Raw genomic sequence first — 15,607 nt, forward strand, 5'->3', positions numbered from 1 at the left:
GATGGACAGGGAGGCCTGGTGTGCTGCAATTCATGGGGTCGCACAGAGTTGAACATGACTGAGCAACTGAACTGAACTGAAAACAAAAGATATTAATAATTATTTGTTTTTAAACAGAATCAAGAATTGATTGTAATAACTTTTCATATATTATATTCTAAAACTAACAAACTTTTACAAGTCCTTAATATAGGTCTCCAGGAAAGACTATGTCTATATTTCTTTTCTATCTTGGATGAGTTTATAGAAGTGCCAGTGGAAATGAGGCTTTTGGTGGAGGTGAGTGTGTGTGACCTGTGTGATTGGCCATGATTCAGCTACAGTGACAAGCCTGTTGGCTTCTTGGGGGTCAGATTCGTTATCATCCACAATCATGACAGTAAGCAATATACCAGGTATAAGCAATCTATCTGGTAAGGACACATTCATTAAAAACAGCTGATTAGCACATTCTTTCATTGTTGGCACATCACAGGGGAAACCAGATTACGGTTATGAGACCTGTATAGTGAGTTTAGAATGAGAACCATGAGCATTACTTATGTGACTTAAATGCTTCAAGACTTCAGCACAAAACAGATTGATACCTCCCTCTTAGCAGGAAGGAAAGGTATGCTTTTGGAAGCAGATAGTCTTTGGACGTGTGCACCCTCTTCACCTGAACATAATTTAGATGAACAGTGTCAAGCAAGTGTGCTTCAGACTTGTCTTCTGTGCTCTCTAAACAATCCAACCCTTAACCCTCAGATCAGAGCATTCTTTCTGTTAATGTAGGCAGTAGGGTTACAGCCCAGTTCAGCTGGTATGCAAAGTGCCATGACTTTTTGACTGCACATCTCTGCCATCATCCATCATGGGCTGATATGGAAAATGATTGGTTTAGTCATCTGTGACCAAAGATGTGTTCAACTGTATTATTATAGGAGAGATCCACTACCATGGTAGAAATAAACTCTGAAATGAGACCATAGGACAAGGCATATGTGTGTGATTTGGTCTTAGGTTTTATTGTTTCACACACATTGGTTTTTGGAATTTGACACTGGAAAAGGTCAGTTTTCATTCCAACCCCAAAGAAGGGCAGTGCCAAAGAATGTTCAAACTACCACATCATTGCACTCATGCTAGCAAGGTAATGCTCAAAATCCTTCAAGCTAACCTTCAGTAGAATGTGAACCAAGAAATTCCAGATGTACAAGCTGGATTTAAAAAATGCAGAGGAACCAGAGATCAAATTGCCAACATTCATTGGATTATACATGGGCTTCATTGACTATGTGAAAGCCTTTGACTGTGTGGATCACAACAAACTGGAAAACTCTTAAAGAGATGGGAATACCAGACCACCTTAACTCTCCTAAGAAACCTGCATGAAGGTCAAGAAGAAACAGACATGGAACGATGGACTGGTTCAAAATTGGAAAGGAGTATGACAAGACTTACATTGTCACTCTGCTTATTTAACTCGCCCAAGATAGTTTCTTGGGCAAACTCTGGGAGATGGTGAGGGACAGGGAAGCCTGGTGTCCATGAGGTTGCAAAGAGTCAGACTCGACTGAGCGACTGAATAATGACATGATCTTGAACGTTCTCTTTTTAGAGCTCAATCAGAAGTCTAACTTTTCTACCTGTTAAAGACAATATTACTTTCAAGTTGTGGTTAAGTATCAGGATATAAACTGTATCATATTGTGTATTTAAACAGTATAAAAGAAACAGTTTATAGTAAAGATTTATATAAACATCTATAAAGTAATTGAATTTAAATATCCTAAATATAGTTAGTTTCAAGTACTTTAAATAGTTCTTAAAATACTTCAACTTTTAGTCTATATTTCCCTTACCCAAATTTATTGATATTAGAATTCTGGGCCCCAAAAATATTAGAGAAAGAGAAATTCATACATGTATGTGTATCTTAAATTTCAATAATTGAGTTATTGTGTTCTTAGGATTTCTTTGGTGGTATTTCTTATGTAAATTTATAAATATTCATTAGTGAATATACTTTTCTAACATCTCATCTCATTACTTGTAGTTACTGCTCTGACAGTGAAAGCACATTTGTGATAAGGTGATGTCACTAGTCTATTTTATTTAATGTATGTTTGTGATATATAGACTTGTTGTCTGTTGCATTAATATGCTGTCTAGGAATCATGTTTCAGAGTAGAAAATACTGATTTAAAAAATTCTACCATCCTATATTAAGAGTGTTGTAAGTAAGGTTGTATTTGTTATTAAAGATAAGCAACAATTTTTAACTGTAAAAAATTTTAATTGTAAAACTTATTAACTAGTTACAATAACTATAAACCTCTATTAATGTAAAATAGTGACCATAATATTGCATATGTGGATTATATAAGGTCTCATTATATTATAAAATATGCATGATACATAAATATATATAATTGTTATTCTACTAAGCTGTGAATCAGGACTATCTAAAACTTACATGTGAGTATAATAAGCGTCAGTTATCATTTTACTAAGTATTTTTGCTTAGCCCTTTAGAAGTCTGGAAGAAAGGAGATTATGATAGATTACTTTATGGATAGCATCTCTTCAAAAAACTGTCAGTGAAAATTTGAATTTCTATCTTCTTTCATCTTTTACATATGCTTTAAAAAATATTTATTTATTTATTATTGGCTGTGCTAGGTCTTCATTGCTGCAGAGGCTCTGTCTAGTTTCAGTGAGCAGAGGCTCTTCTTTAGGGTGATATGCAGGCTTCTCATTGCAGTGGTTTCTCTTGTTGCAGATCAGGCTCTAGAGTGCTACTAAGGCTTTGGTAGTTGTGGCATGTGGGCTCAGTATTTGGGACTCCTGGCTTCTAGAGCACAGGCTTAATAGTTGTGCAAGGGCTTAGTTGCTCCACGGCATGTGGGATCTTCCTGGACCAGGCAGTGTACCAGTGTCTTCTTCATTGGCAGGCGGCTTCTTTCCCACAAGCCACCAGGGAATCCCTCCTTTATTTCTTAATAAATTTCCTTGTAACAAGTAGTGGCAATAATAATTGTCTGTAACCTATAGTTATCCATTGGATTTTGAAGCTGCTGATCAAGGCCAGTAGGTAGATTTCAGGTAGAATACGAAAGGATTCTTTCTTTATGAGTGAAAATCCTACTTATCAGGTGCCAGCATTCATCTAGAGCAGGGGTCCCTAACCTCTGGGATCTAATGCCTGATGATTTGAGGTAGAGCTGATGTAATAATAGAAATAAAGTGCACAATAAATATAGTGCACTTCAATCATCCCCAAACTGGTCCCCCCAACCCTGGTCCGTGGAAAAATTATCTTCCAGGAAACCTGTCACTGGTGCCTAAGAGGCTGGGGACTACTGACCTAGAGTATGTTTTGAAAATTCTGTAGAAGGAATTAACATGAATCCAGTCACTTCTTAGTGACTCCCCTTCCACAGTGATTTAAATAACGTTGACCTTTGTTTAAAAATTGCAAACTCATTTGAAAATGAATCTGCTGCTTTGCATTATTAAAGCTTCTAACTATTTAAATTGTATTTTAATTTTATAGAGCTACTCTTATGCTTATATTGAATTTTACAGGACTAACCAGCAGAATTTGTCAATTTGGGGACCTTAAAGGTATCTTAAATCTTTTAAATGAGAGGTTCATAAAATTGGTCAGTTTTTATTTCTGAATACCTTTTTTGCAGTACCCTTAATGTAGCTTTAATCCATCTGTTTGTGTGTTCTAGAAGTGTAGAGGTGCTTCAAGTAGTCATTAAGGTAGAATTGTTTTCTTAAGTTGGAGGTGGGCCTGTTCATTCTGAGGATAATAAATATTTTCGACCTTGCAGGCCATATGGTCTCTGTCGTAACTACTCAGCCCTGCTGCTGTAGAATGAAAAGTTATAAACAATACAAAAAGAAATGGGTGTGCCTTGTTTCAACAAAACTTTATTTACAAAAACAGACGATAGTCCAATGAGCAGTGTTTCATCAGCTCCTGCTCTAAATCATTGAGTCTGTGGTTTTTCTAAAATCAGGTCATTTTATGCCTGGAAGTGAAGAGGCAGTTTCTGCTTTTTGCTTTATCATCAATAGTAGTACGTTCATTCTGAATACTAATAGAATAGAGAAAAGAAAAGATACTAAAGATACTCTAGAAGGAGACTGGTTCACTGGATTTGGAGAGATTGCAGGCTGATCTATAGACTTGTACTCTATACCTGGGAAAGGTTGAAAGCAGGAAGAGAAGGGGACAACATAGGATGAGACGGTTGGATGGCATCACTGACTCGATGGACATGAGTTTGAGCAGGCTCTGGGCGTTGGTTATGGACAGCGATGCCTGGTGTGCTGCAGTCTGTGGGGTTGCAGAGTTGGACACAACTGAGTGACCAACCTGAACTGGTATCTGGGTATTCCTACAGTCTCTGGCTTATCATGAGCTCTGCTGGAGAAAGTCAGGAAACTGTTAACTTGTGCTGGCTCACCTCAGTGCTCCCAATCAACCCTTTTATTTATCTCTATTTGACTCCTTGTTACATTCCTCACAGCATCTCTTCCAACGTCGTTCTTATCCCCTCATAGCTTGGTGTCAGCATTTGATCTCTCATCTCTTATTTAGGAAAGATGTGTGATATCATTCAATATGAATCTCTTATGTTCTATGTTAGTTCCTTTTTTAAGGTAGGAATGGAAAGTTATCATTTTTATGTATAATTAAATGAATTTTTAATTCTCAATTTAATATGCAGACTGTGTAAGTTATTGTAAAATATTTGCCTAAATAAGTATAATTAGCTGTGAACAGTGAAGGAACTCAGCCATACATATACATGTATCCATTCTCCCTCAAACACCCCTCCCATCCAGGCTGCCACATAACATTGAGCAGAGTTCCATTTACTATTCAGTAGGTCCTTGTTGGTAATCCATTTTAAATATTGCACTAACTGCTTTTTTTTTTTTGGTTTTATAACACTTGAAATAGATTAAACAGAGGTTGTATACTATCATTTTAATTTTGTTAGATGGTATTTATTTAGCTCAAATATTTAGAAAGTTTGCCACATGTTTGAGTAGTAATTTCTTTTTGTAGTTTATAAAAGAAAAACTAGTAATCTGAATGTTTTGCATTGTTTGTTTTAAAATTTGTCACAGTGGGCATGTAATCAAGTGAAATTTTGATTGTTTAGAGATGTTTCAGGAACCATGATTCTGTAGCAGTCTCGCACACCTTTGGGTTTCTTTAGTGGTGAGACCCTTTTCACTGCCCAGGATGGATGGGCTGAAATGGCAGGAACATGACTAGAAAGCACACAGTATATACGTTTCAGTGAGCATGTTGCTAGTGACAGGTGCTCGATGGTTGTTGGGATCCTTGTCAACAAAGAGAATCCTTTGACATTAAAGTCACCGGCTCCATCCTGATTTGGGGTGGCTATTGGCAGTTCCATCAGGCTGCAGCTGATCAGTGAATGTCAAAGCTGTGCTGTTCTATAGTCACCAGCTCTCGTGTGTGTGTGTGTGTGTGTGTGTTTTAGGGAGGGATGGTTTGGCTTATCTTTTTATTTCGTCTTCACCAGGCTTTCAAATTGCTTACCTTTGGGAAATGCACTGAGAGGTCATAGGGAATATAGGTGTCTTTAGGACATGCAAAATCATATACAGAGTGATGACTTATGTGGAGACGAGTAATGATTACCTTGACTCCAAGGCAATCAATGGTGTGAACACCTGGGGACTCATTAAATGGCATTTGTGGTGTCTGTAACTGAGGTTTTGAGCTCTATTTCAGGAAAAGCAGTGACAGCCCTTAATGTCTAATTGACCTTTTTGTTTCACTTTCTTTCTTTTTCCTTATTTGCGTCTGATGTGGGTCCCAATGCAGCAAACAGCCCTGCTCAGCATTTTGAACTTCTGTTCAGACCTCCAGCACCTCAGTTTGGGTAGTTGTGTCATGGTAAGTATTGGAACCCACACCCACTCGCAGCTTTTCAGATTTATGGTTAGCAACTGTGCACCCCACTTTCAAACATTTTTCTTAAATCGAAGAGTTTGTCTTTGAAACATGGACATTACTTATCTGTGAGAACAAGGAGAGAAGTATAGTGTGGCATAAAGTGGGTGGTTCTGCCTCAAGTAAGATGTTATCTCAGACAAGCTATTTACCTCTCTGGGCTTCTTTACAAAATAGTAAATCAGTCATACCCAAATGCCAGTAGTTTGGTAACTTTTTCACGAGGCTAAGTTTAGTTTTTGAGATCTGAGATTATTTCCTGGAAATGTTGATGATAGTAGATAAATTTATTTTGTTTGCTTTTGCATTTGTTTTACTGCCTTTATTGAGTAAGATAAAATGATGGACACCAGCCTGTGTTGATGCTCACATATTTTTGAAGTAGTGGTCACTGGTCTGTGAAATCCAAAAGTCTAGGGACTCTTGGAATAATCTTGAGATTTAAAATTGTAGTTTACATGTCATTAAAAGAGTTCATGCCATGAATTAAATGTTTTTCAACTAAATGGCATGGTTAATAGATAGTACTGACACTTAAGGGACAGCAGAGCCCTTGGTGTGTTTATGTGTGTGTGTTCTGTGTGTGTGTATGTGTGCATACACACTCAAAGGAAATGCATCTCCCCGTGTAACTGACTGTAGAGCAATCTATTCCTTTTTATTTTTTTACCTGTCCCCCTCAACCCCAATGCACACACTCAAAGCAGACTCAGGAAATCCTAAATCATTCCAGTTTTGCATCTACTTATTAGGAAGACCTTAATAAGCAGGATGGTTGCAAGATCAGTTTCTTAGGCTTTGTTAAACCACATGTATAGACTCAGGTGGGCTTCTTTGGTGGCTCCGACCATAAAGAATCTGCCTGCGGTGCCGGAGACCTGGGTTTGATCCCTGGGTTAGGAAGATCTCCTGGAGAAGGGAATGGCTACCCACTCCGATAGTCTTGTCTGGAAAATTCAATGGACAGACGGGCCTATCAGTCTACAGTCCATGGAGCTGCAGAGTCAGACGTGACTGAGGTGCTGACACTTTCACTTTCATAGGCTTAGGCTCATCTTGGTCTCTGGAAACAGTCTTGGGAGCCTACTCACTCAGTATTAAGTTTTGCTTACTTCTGATCAACTTTTTACCTTAGTAAGCCATTTCATGGGCTTCTGTTGGGTCCTTCTAGTTTCTCTTCTAGATGAGCTCAGTGACATTCCGTGGCACTTTCTGTGACAACACACCAGCCAGTTACTGTCACTTGGATCTTTGCCTATTGTTAGCGCGCCTCCTTTAGATTAGTAAGGACCCTGTTTTAACTTTGGCTAAAGGTTTCTGCCTGTTAATTACCTCCCCATAAAGTAGAACAGCATTTTCTAGAAAAACAGGCCTCTGATCACAGGCATTTTAGAGTTGGAATTATGTATGTTTATAGTTGGAATTAGATGTAGTAGCAGGCAATATTTTCCAAAGTTGACCTATGGAACGTTAGTCCTAAAAGATAGTCAATTTAGAAAGTTGTGTATTTATGGGAAAGAGTAGGGCAAATAGGAATTCTGGGTCAAAATTAGGAAACGATGCTCCTATATCCTCCTCCTAACATCTTCAGTAGTATGTCCTACAATAAAGAGAGTTTGCCTTTGCTTAAGCCAATAATTGCTAGCTTTACCTGACACTGAACCTGTTTCTCCATATTACATCTATGAACGTGTCCCCCTCGCAGCCCTGGCAGCCGCTACTCCCTCCTTCAACCCCTGTCACTGTAATCACTCTTGCAGCACCTTGTTTTATTATTTTACTTATCACTCTCTGAATTTATTTTGCTCACTTATCTGTCTGTATGTCTTTCCAAGAAATGCGAACACAGTATTTTTTTTTTTTGGTTCACTGTTGTTCCGGATGTCTGGAGTAGTGCTGGCACATTGTAGATGAAAATATGAATAAAGAAATAAACAAAAGGAAGTAATCATTGACAATGTTTGCTGTTTCATTTCCTTTTGATGTCTGGTGATAATGCCAATACCTGATTATAACAAAAGCAAATAAAACTCTTAAAAAGAATCTGTTTAAAGAAACATCATTAAAACAGTCAAAGTCCATGAACAATGTTTAATTCTTGATTAGTAGAAGCTTATCCCATAATCATGAGTTAAATCACTTGACACCTCTGATAACTGACAACAGCTAATGTATCACGATCTGAATTATTTTCCGGTTGCGTTTTCAGTCTCCAGGGACCTCCTTTAACCAAAACTAGTATCCTTATTAATACTATCAACATATTCATTTACTATTTTAATGCCTAGCAAAGTACAGACCTTTCTTAGGGAGATCTTACATACCTATCAAAGTGGCAACAGCACTGTCAAAATGGAAGGCATACACTAAATAATCCTCAGATTCTTCAAGAGGGCCTGAGGATTTCAGGCTGCCTTTGGATTTAATTCATTAACATCCTGTCTGGAATTCTTGTAAGTGGCTTTTTAAGGACGTGATTACTCTTGCTGTTTTATGAAACAGCGGCCGCTCTGGGAGATGAGTGAGCAGATCTGTATTAACTGCAATGTGGGGATGTTTACGTGGAAGCAAACAAAAGGAGGTGATTAAGGATGTTCGAACATGCTCCAGACAGTTTCTGTTTCTGAGCATTGTATGGGAAAGACTGAAATTACTTGATTTCCAGATTGAAGACTACGATGTGACAGCTAGCATGATAGGAGCCAAGTGTAAAAAACTCCGGACTCTGGATCTGTGGAGATGTAAGAACATCACTGAGAGCGGGATAGCCGAACTGGCTTCAGGGTGTCCGCTTCTGGAGGAACTTGACCTCGGCTGGTGCCCTACTCTGCAGAGCAGCACCGGGTGCTTTGCCAGACTGGCACGCCAGCTTCCAAACTTGCAGAAACTCTTTCTAACAGCTAACAGGTCGGTGTGTGACACAGACATTGAAGAACTGGCGTGTAATTGTACCAGATTACGCCAATTGGACATATTAGGTAAGGTGCAGTCTGTAAGTTTTGTTTTAAAGCCTTGACATAAAAGCTAATCTCAGACATTTTATAAAGAAAAAAAAATCTTGGATGCAATCAAAATGTTGTCTTGATAATTATAACTGTCCTTAAGTAAGAGAGGGAGGGCAATAACAGAATTTTATCATTGAATTTATCAGAAAGCTCTGAATAATCCTTAGTTCTTGGTCTAGTGAGAAGAATGAGAGTTTGGATGAGCCGTGTTCTCCATTTTTATTGACGGATAAGAAATAATTCGTTTGTATAATGAATTCAAGACACACACACATGGCTTCTTGATGTTAAATTCTTGATTAAAGAATACTGTAAGTCTCTATCCCTGATGATTGTGCTTTTAGGAGTAGTTCTACCCTAAGGCAGAGCTATTGAAAATGCTTCCCAGTTCTGGGATTCCTTGTGTCTTTATTGCAATTTACAGCCAGAAACTGTGTGATATTTTGTTACTTCTGATGTTGGCCAGAATTGCTAGAATGCCATGGTTATAATTGTCCACACAGTTATGAACCCAAAACACTTGCACTGTGTTTCTGGTAATCTGTTAATACTAATAGATTAGTCCTTGAAGTGCTAGTTATATCTTTTCCTGTTTATTCAACGTTTAACCAAAGGGAAACCTGAAGATTTTCAGCACTGGTGTTTCTGGTTTCACTTAAAATCTCTCCACAGTCCAGGCTTATGGTACATTTGTAGGTGTTGCTGATATAGTCACATGTTACTTATCAGAGTTACTTATAGGCAGAAATTGTTTCTTAAAAACTTAGGAATGGAAAACTAAGCATATGGGGTTAATAGTTACAAACTAAGTAACAGATATATATATGCTAGAATTATATCCAGTATGTTATAATAACTTATAATGGAATATAATCTTCAAAAATTACTGAATTCATTGTACCATATACCTGAAACTAATACAATATTATAAATCAACTCTACTTCAGTAAAAGTAAATACATTTTAGAAAATCAATTAAAAAGTTGATTTAAAAAATTTAGGAAGAACTTCTTGTTTATTATATACACACTATGGGCTGGATACTTCATCTGTGTTATATTCTCCTTTATCTTCATGACTCAGAAATCTGGATATCATTTGTCTTTTCATAGTTGAGGGTGCTGGAGCCAGCAGTTAACATGTAGCAGAGCAAGGGTCAAGTACAAGGATTTTGAGCCCAGGATCAGTACTGTCTTTTCAAAACACCACATCTACTTAACTTGCGTGTTTCTTTTCCTACCTATTCACGTTCTCCCTTGAATTAGCCTAGACTGTTTTTATAAGATAAATATTTTGAAATGTTCAAAAAAAGTCAAAGTCACAGGGACGATGAGAAAAAGCAGCCAAAGGCCTTTAAAAATAATCATGGCGTGGTGGATTCATGTTGATGTATGGCAAAACCAATACAATATTGTAAAGTAATTAACCTCCAATTAAAATAAATAAATTTGTATTAAAAAATAATAATAATCATGAATTCCATCAGGCTTTACTTCAGAGGATGGTGCCAGTGTTGTTTAAAATCTATTTTACAGTTCCCCCTCCAAAAAAACCCTCAAATAAACCCCGAAACATACTAGAATGGAAAGTAGCCAGTATCTGAAAGAGATGCCACCAAACTCCAAACACATAAGTAACACTGATCCCAAAACAAAGCACAGGTGTTATGGACCATGGGTTCTGTTGTCAGGTAGCTTAAGTTTGGTCTATGAATGTATGAATTACTTGACAGAGACATAAAAGAAATACAGGTAAGAAGTATCATGACTTCTTTTGAAATATTTGTGACTTGCATGAGGAAGGGAGTATCATTATTTATTTTGCTGAATATAGTTATATAATTTTCAGTGGAAGATGACCATCATGCAAATATATTGGAGCATCTTATTTCAAATATAAACAGCACAGTAAAAAAATGTCACTAATAATAATTCATAATGTTAACACCGAAGTGACTGTATGCTTTATACTGTTCTGAGCATATTTTAACTTATTTAATCACCACCGTAACCTCATGAGGTATTAATAGATATATTAGCCACAGAAGAGAAAACAGGTAGAAATAAGTTAAATGATTTGTCCAGGGCTCCTGACTAGTAAGGAATCTGGACTTGAACCAGAGTCTCTGCTTCTAACCACGCTGCTGTATTTTTATTGTTTTTTGGTTTCTTTTCACCATTTAGTGTTAGAATCCTTATTGTTTTCTTTTAAAAGGGATTCTTAGTTAAACCATGCTGATATTCATTATTTTGTCATTTTGTGATTAGCACATATGAATGTTAAGTGGCATAACTTCTTCATACTGAATGTACGTATCTATCAGTACAAAGCTGAATAAGATAGATAGTTGATAACCTAGCAAGAAGAAATAAAACAAGCATATAAATAACTGTAATGCAAGGTAGAAGCAAGTCCATCGTGATGAGGCTCAAAGCAAAGAGAAATATATATATGATGAGAGAAATAAGGAAAGGCTTAATTCAAAAGGCTTATAGGGGACTGCCCTTGTGGTCCAGTGGTTGAGAATCCGTGTGTCAGTGTAGGGGACACTGGTTCGATCCCTGGTCCAGGAAGATCCCACATGCTGTGGGGCAACTGAGCCCATGTGCTACAGCTACTGAAGCCCAGCTGTCTTAGAGCCCACGCTCTGCAAGAAGGGAACCTGCAGGGAGAAACCCACGTGCTGCATCTAGAGAGGAGCCCCTGCTTGCCGCAACTAGAGAAAACCCGTGCTGAGCAACGGAGATCCAGCACAGCCCCAAATAAATAAATATATAAAATAATTTTTTTAAAAAAAAGGCTAATAGGTATTTGAAAGATAGACTTAAAAAATGAGCAGGAAATTGGGGGAGGAGGGCATTTTAGGCAGAAAGAATAGCATGAAGCAAAAGCAGAGGAGTTGAAATCACAGGATATCTTTAGAGAACAGGCAGTCTTATTTGATCTAAAATGTTGGTATAATGGAGGGTAACATGGGGAGTTTTGAACACCAGGATGAGGAATCTGCACAAAATTAAGGAAGAGCTCTTACTGGGCTTCAGTTAGGGGTATGAATGATACATTTAGAGCTATGTTTTAGGAATCCTTACCTGGAAATGAGTAGTAGGTGACTTGGAGAATGAAGAGATCAAAACCAGAGATTGGCTGCAGTAATCCATCTAATGAGGGTCTACACCAGGGTAATGGCATTGGGAAATTAGCCACCATCCCTTCATCCTTTTGTTGATTACACACCTATTGAGCATATACTGTGTTTGGCCTTGTTTTCAACACGAGATACTCAGTGCCCTGAAAGAGCAAGCTGACTGAAAACAGGACTGTGTCCTAAGCAGACAACAAAACCACAGCGCAGAGTGCCCTGGAAGAATACGACAGGGGACACTAGCCCAGTTAAATGTTCAGTCTCTGAGACTTCCTTCCCTGAAATTCTCTTGGGCTTTAGGAGCTCCGGATTTATCAGGAAAGACTTCCCTAGTGGCTCAGTGGTAAAGAATCCAAGCTGCAATGCAGGAAACACAGGTTTGATCCTTGAGTCCAGAAGATCCTCTGGAGGAGGAAATGGCAACTCACTCCTATATTCTTGCCTGGGGAATGCGATGGACAGAGGAGTCTGGCGGGCTACAGTCCATGGGGTCACAAAAGATTTGGACACGACTTAGCAACTGAGCAACAACAGTTTATCAGGAAACTCAGATTCAAATGACCAAGACTGGCAAATAGACAATGGTCACAACCCTAGGCGAGAAACTTCACAGGCTTTGATGAAGTTTTCTGATCTTATATAACAAAATCCCCATCAGGATAGCTTACAGTATAGTGTTAGTCTCTCAGTCGTGTCTGACTCTTTGTGACCCCGTGGACTGTAGCCCACCAGACTCTTCTGTCCATGTAATTCTCCAGGCATGAATACTGGAGTGGGTAGCCATTCCCTTCTCCAGGGAATCTGCCTGACCCAATCTCCCACATTGCAGGCAGATTCTTTACCGTCTGAGCCACCAACTAAAGCATACGAAAAAGACTATTATCATGAAGATACAGGTGTCCATCTCAGATCCCATGGGTAGAAGCTGCCTGTGGTCAGACCTCAGGAGGGACCGAAAACCATCAAGGCGAGGGAGCTTTTTCTCATTCTCCTTCCTTCTGTCTTGCCTGCGGAGGCCCCCATCCCCGATGCCCTCCCTCTGCTTCCGTAGGCTTTGTGTCTGCATCTCCCTCTGGTCTTGCTTTGTTCTTCTCTTGTCATGCTCTCCATCTCTGCTTCTCTGGGTACGCATGGCCAAATATCGCAATCCTGACCCAGTTTTCCATGTCTTTAGTTCAAGAGATTGAGTGGGCACTGGAGACTTTACTGAATCCCAATTCTGAATTCCCAGGAGGATCTGCATTTTTTTGTCACAGGGCTGGCCACAGTCAGGATAGCAGTATAGTCACAGCTTCTAGAGTCTGTGGCAGGGAGGGGAGGAGATAGGATTTCTCAGAGCAAAAGGCATAGACTACTGTTTCAGAAACTTTAACCCCCATCCCACAAATGTATATGCAATACCATTGTGGGTTTTTATTTTTTCCCTCCCTAGAAAATCTGTAGTTACAACACATGACATCTTAGAGCCTAGTCATATTTGGTATGTTTTGAGTACCTGCCATGTATCAGATGCTTTACTTAATTTATATGATTTATATTCCATCTGAATACCCCATAATCACTTCAAATTTATTATGAGCTAAATAGTACTCATCAGTCATCATTTCTCTTCCAGTCATGCCATTTTATACTTACTGTAAAACTTATCAAGTTGTATTGTACTTATGTGCTTTCAACTCTGGTCAATGAGTTCTTTAAGGCAGGCACGTGTCTTACTCATCTTTGTATCTCCAGTGCCCTGAGACAGAAGTTTCTACAGGGTAGTTGTTCAGTAATTGTGCTGCATGGAATTAGAGGTTGAATAATTGTAAGTATTGAGGCCCGATTTGACCCACGGGTTCAGGAAAATGAGATGTGCAAACAGTTTTGAACTGGGGCGAACAGAAATAGGAAAGTCTGGAGGAGCTATTTGATAAGGGTAGGAGGTAGGAATGAAAATCAAATGGGTAGGTCATTGATGAAATTCAGATCCTAGATTCACCAGCTTGGCTGGAAAAATATTTTTTACAGGACAATTTCAATATTAAGTCTTTTAAGAAATGTTCTCAATTTTTAAAAGGCTATTTTAAATGTGTTTTAAATAATTAACAAAAGGAACTTTTCATCAGGATATTATATAAATGTTGTGTAATATTTTGTTTTGTATTGTTTTTAAACAGGAACAAGAATGGTAAGTCCGGCCTCCTTAAGAAAACTCCTGGAATCTTGCAAAGATCTCTCCTTACTTGATGTGTCCTTCTGTTCTCAGATTGATAATAGAGCTGTGCTGGAACTCAGTGCGAGCTTTCCGAAAGTGTTCATAAAAAAGAGCTTTACCCAGTGACTTTATATATATCCTGTAATAAAATGAATGTGCTTTTTTAGGGTTTTATTTTGGGGTTGGTTTTGTTTAGTTTTTATAATGGTGGGCATGTCTTAATGTCCCATTAAGACGTTTGTGGATTTTAAAGAAAAATGTGGAATTGTCCCTTAAATCACTGCATCAATGATTTAAACAGATGTTTTCACAAAATAATGTAAGCACTTTCCTTCAAGAATATTTGAGTGGCTCATATTGTTTTTATCTTTGGTTAATCAGTGGTATAATGCTTTAGTCAGTAACTATATGTTTGATAAAAGTAATATGGAAACATTTTAACTTATTTTGAAAGGAGCACTTTGGACAATAAAGTATCATGATATTTATGCAAAAATAAAATTAATTTTTCACACCTCCATGTAAGGATGCCTTATTAATAATAAGCCTTATGACCTGGCCAGTATTCTGTTTGGCATGTACAAAATTGTCAGAGTTGTTTGAAGGAAGAATCTTATTTTTCATCTGTTAAGGTTATTTTTTAAGTTGATATACTAATTATTCAAGTTGAAACTTTTTAGTTTCTCCAGTTTCTGATATATTTATCTATTTTACTGTTGGATAATAACAGTATAAAAAGATGGGCAAAGATAAGAACAAGAGGTCCTAAATGAAATAATTTTACAATTGCTCAGCAGATGCCTTAAAAATTTGCCAGAGGGAAAGGGTTAAGTCATCTGAATTATATGTGGATTTTATTTATTTGTTTTTTCTGTGCCCCAGCACCTTAAATAATCAGAAACCAGCTATAGTGGAGGAAACAAAGAAAAGAAACATTGTTTTGTTAATTGTAAATTGATTTAGTTCTGCTGCTAAGAAAGTAGACAGAAAATATTTTGTGGAATGAAAAAGCAGGGCTGTTCCAAATACCAAACTAATGTTAAATGTTTACTGTAACAAAATTTATTTTCCCACACAGGGCAAAGTGTAAATTTCCAATATCCACACATCCTAGAGTGATCCTATAGAACTCTGCTGTTCAACACAGCAGCCACTAGCCACATGTGGCTGTTTTATTTAACTTGGATTTAATTAAAAATTCCATTCCTAGGTTGTACTAGCCACATTTCAAGTGTTCAGTAGTTCCCTGAGGCTAGTGGTTATCATATTGG

General features: G+C 37.9%; 1 protein-coding gene across 1 annotated transcript in view; it reads left to right on the plus strand.

The window, feature by feature from the left end:
- Positions 1-14,788, plus strand: part of FBXL4 (F-box and leucine rich repeat protein 4) — a 51,595-nt gene extending 36,807 nt beyond the window's left edge. Inside the window, exons 5-7 of the mRNA XM_068985285.1 lie at positions 5,864-5,935; positions 8,658-8,970; positions 14,299-14,788. Of these exons, the coding sequence (XP_068841386.1) occupies positions 5,864-5,935; positions 8,658-8,970; positions 14,299-14,462 (549 nt within the window). The 3' untranslated portion in view covers positions 14,463-14,788. The remainder of the gene's footprint in view (positions 1-5,863; positions 5,936-8,657; positions 8,971-14,298) is intronic.
- Positions 14,789-15,607: the final 819 nt, after the last annotated feature.

This window comes from Capricornis sumatraensis, chromosome 13 (genome assembly GCF_032405125.1).
Source record: "Capricornis sumatraensis isolate serow.1 chromosome 13, serow.2, whole genome shotgun sequence".
Taxonomy (NCBI): Eukaryota; Metazoa; Chordata; class Mammalia; order Artiodactyla; family Bovidae; genus Capricornis; species Capricornis sumatraensis.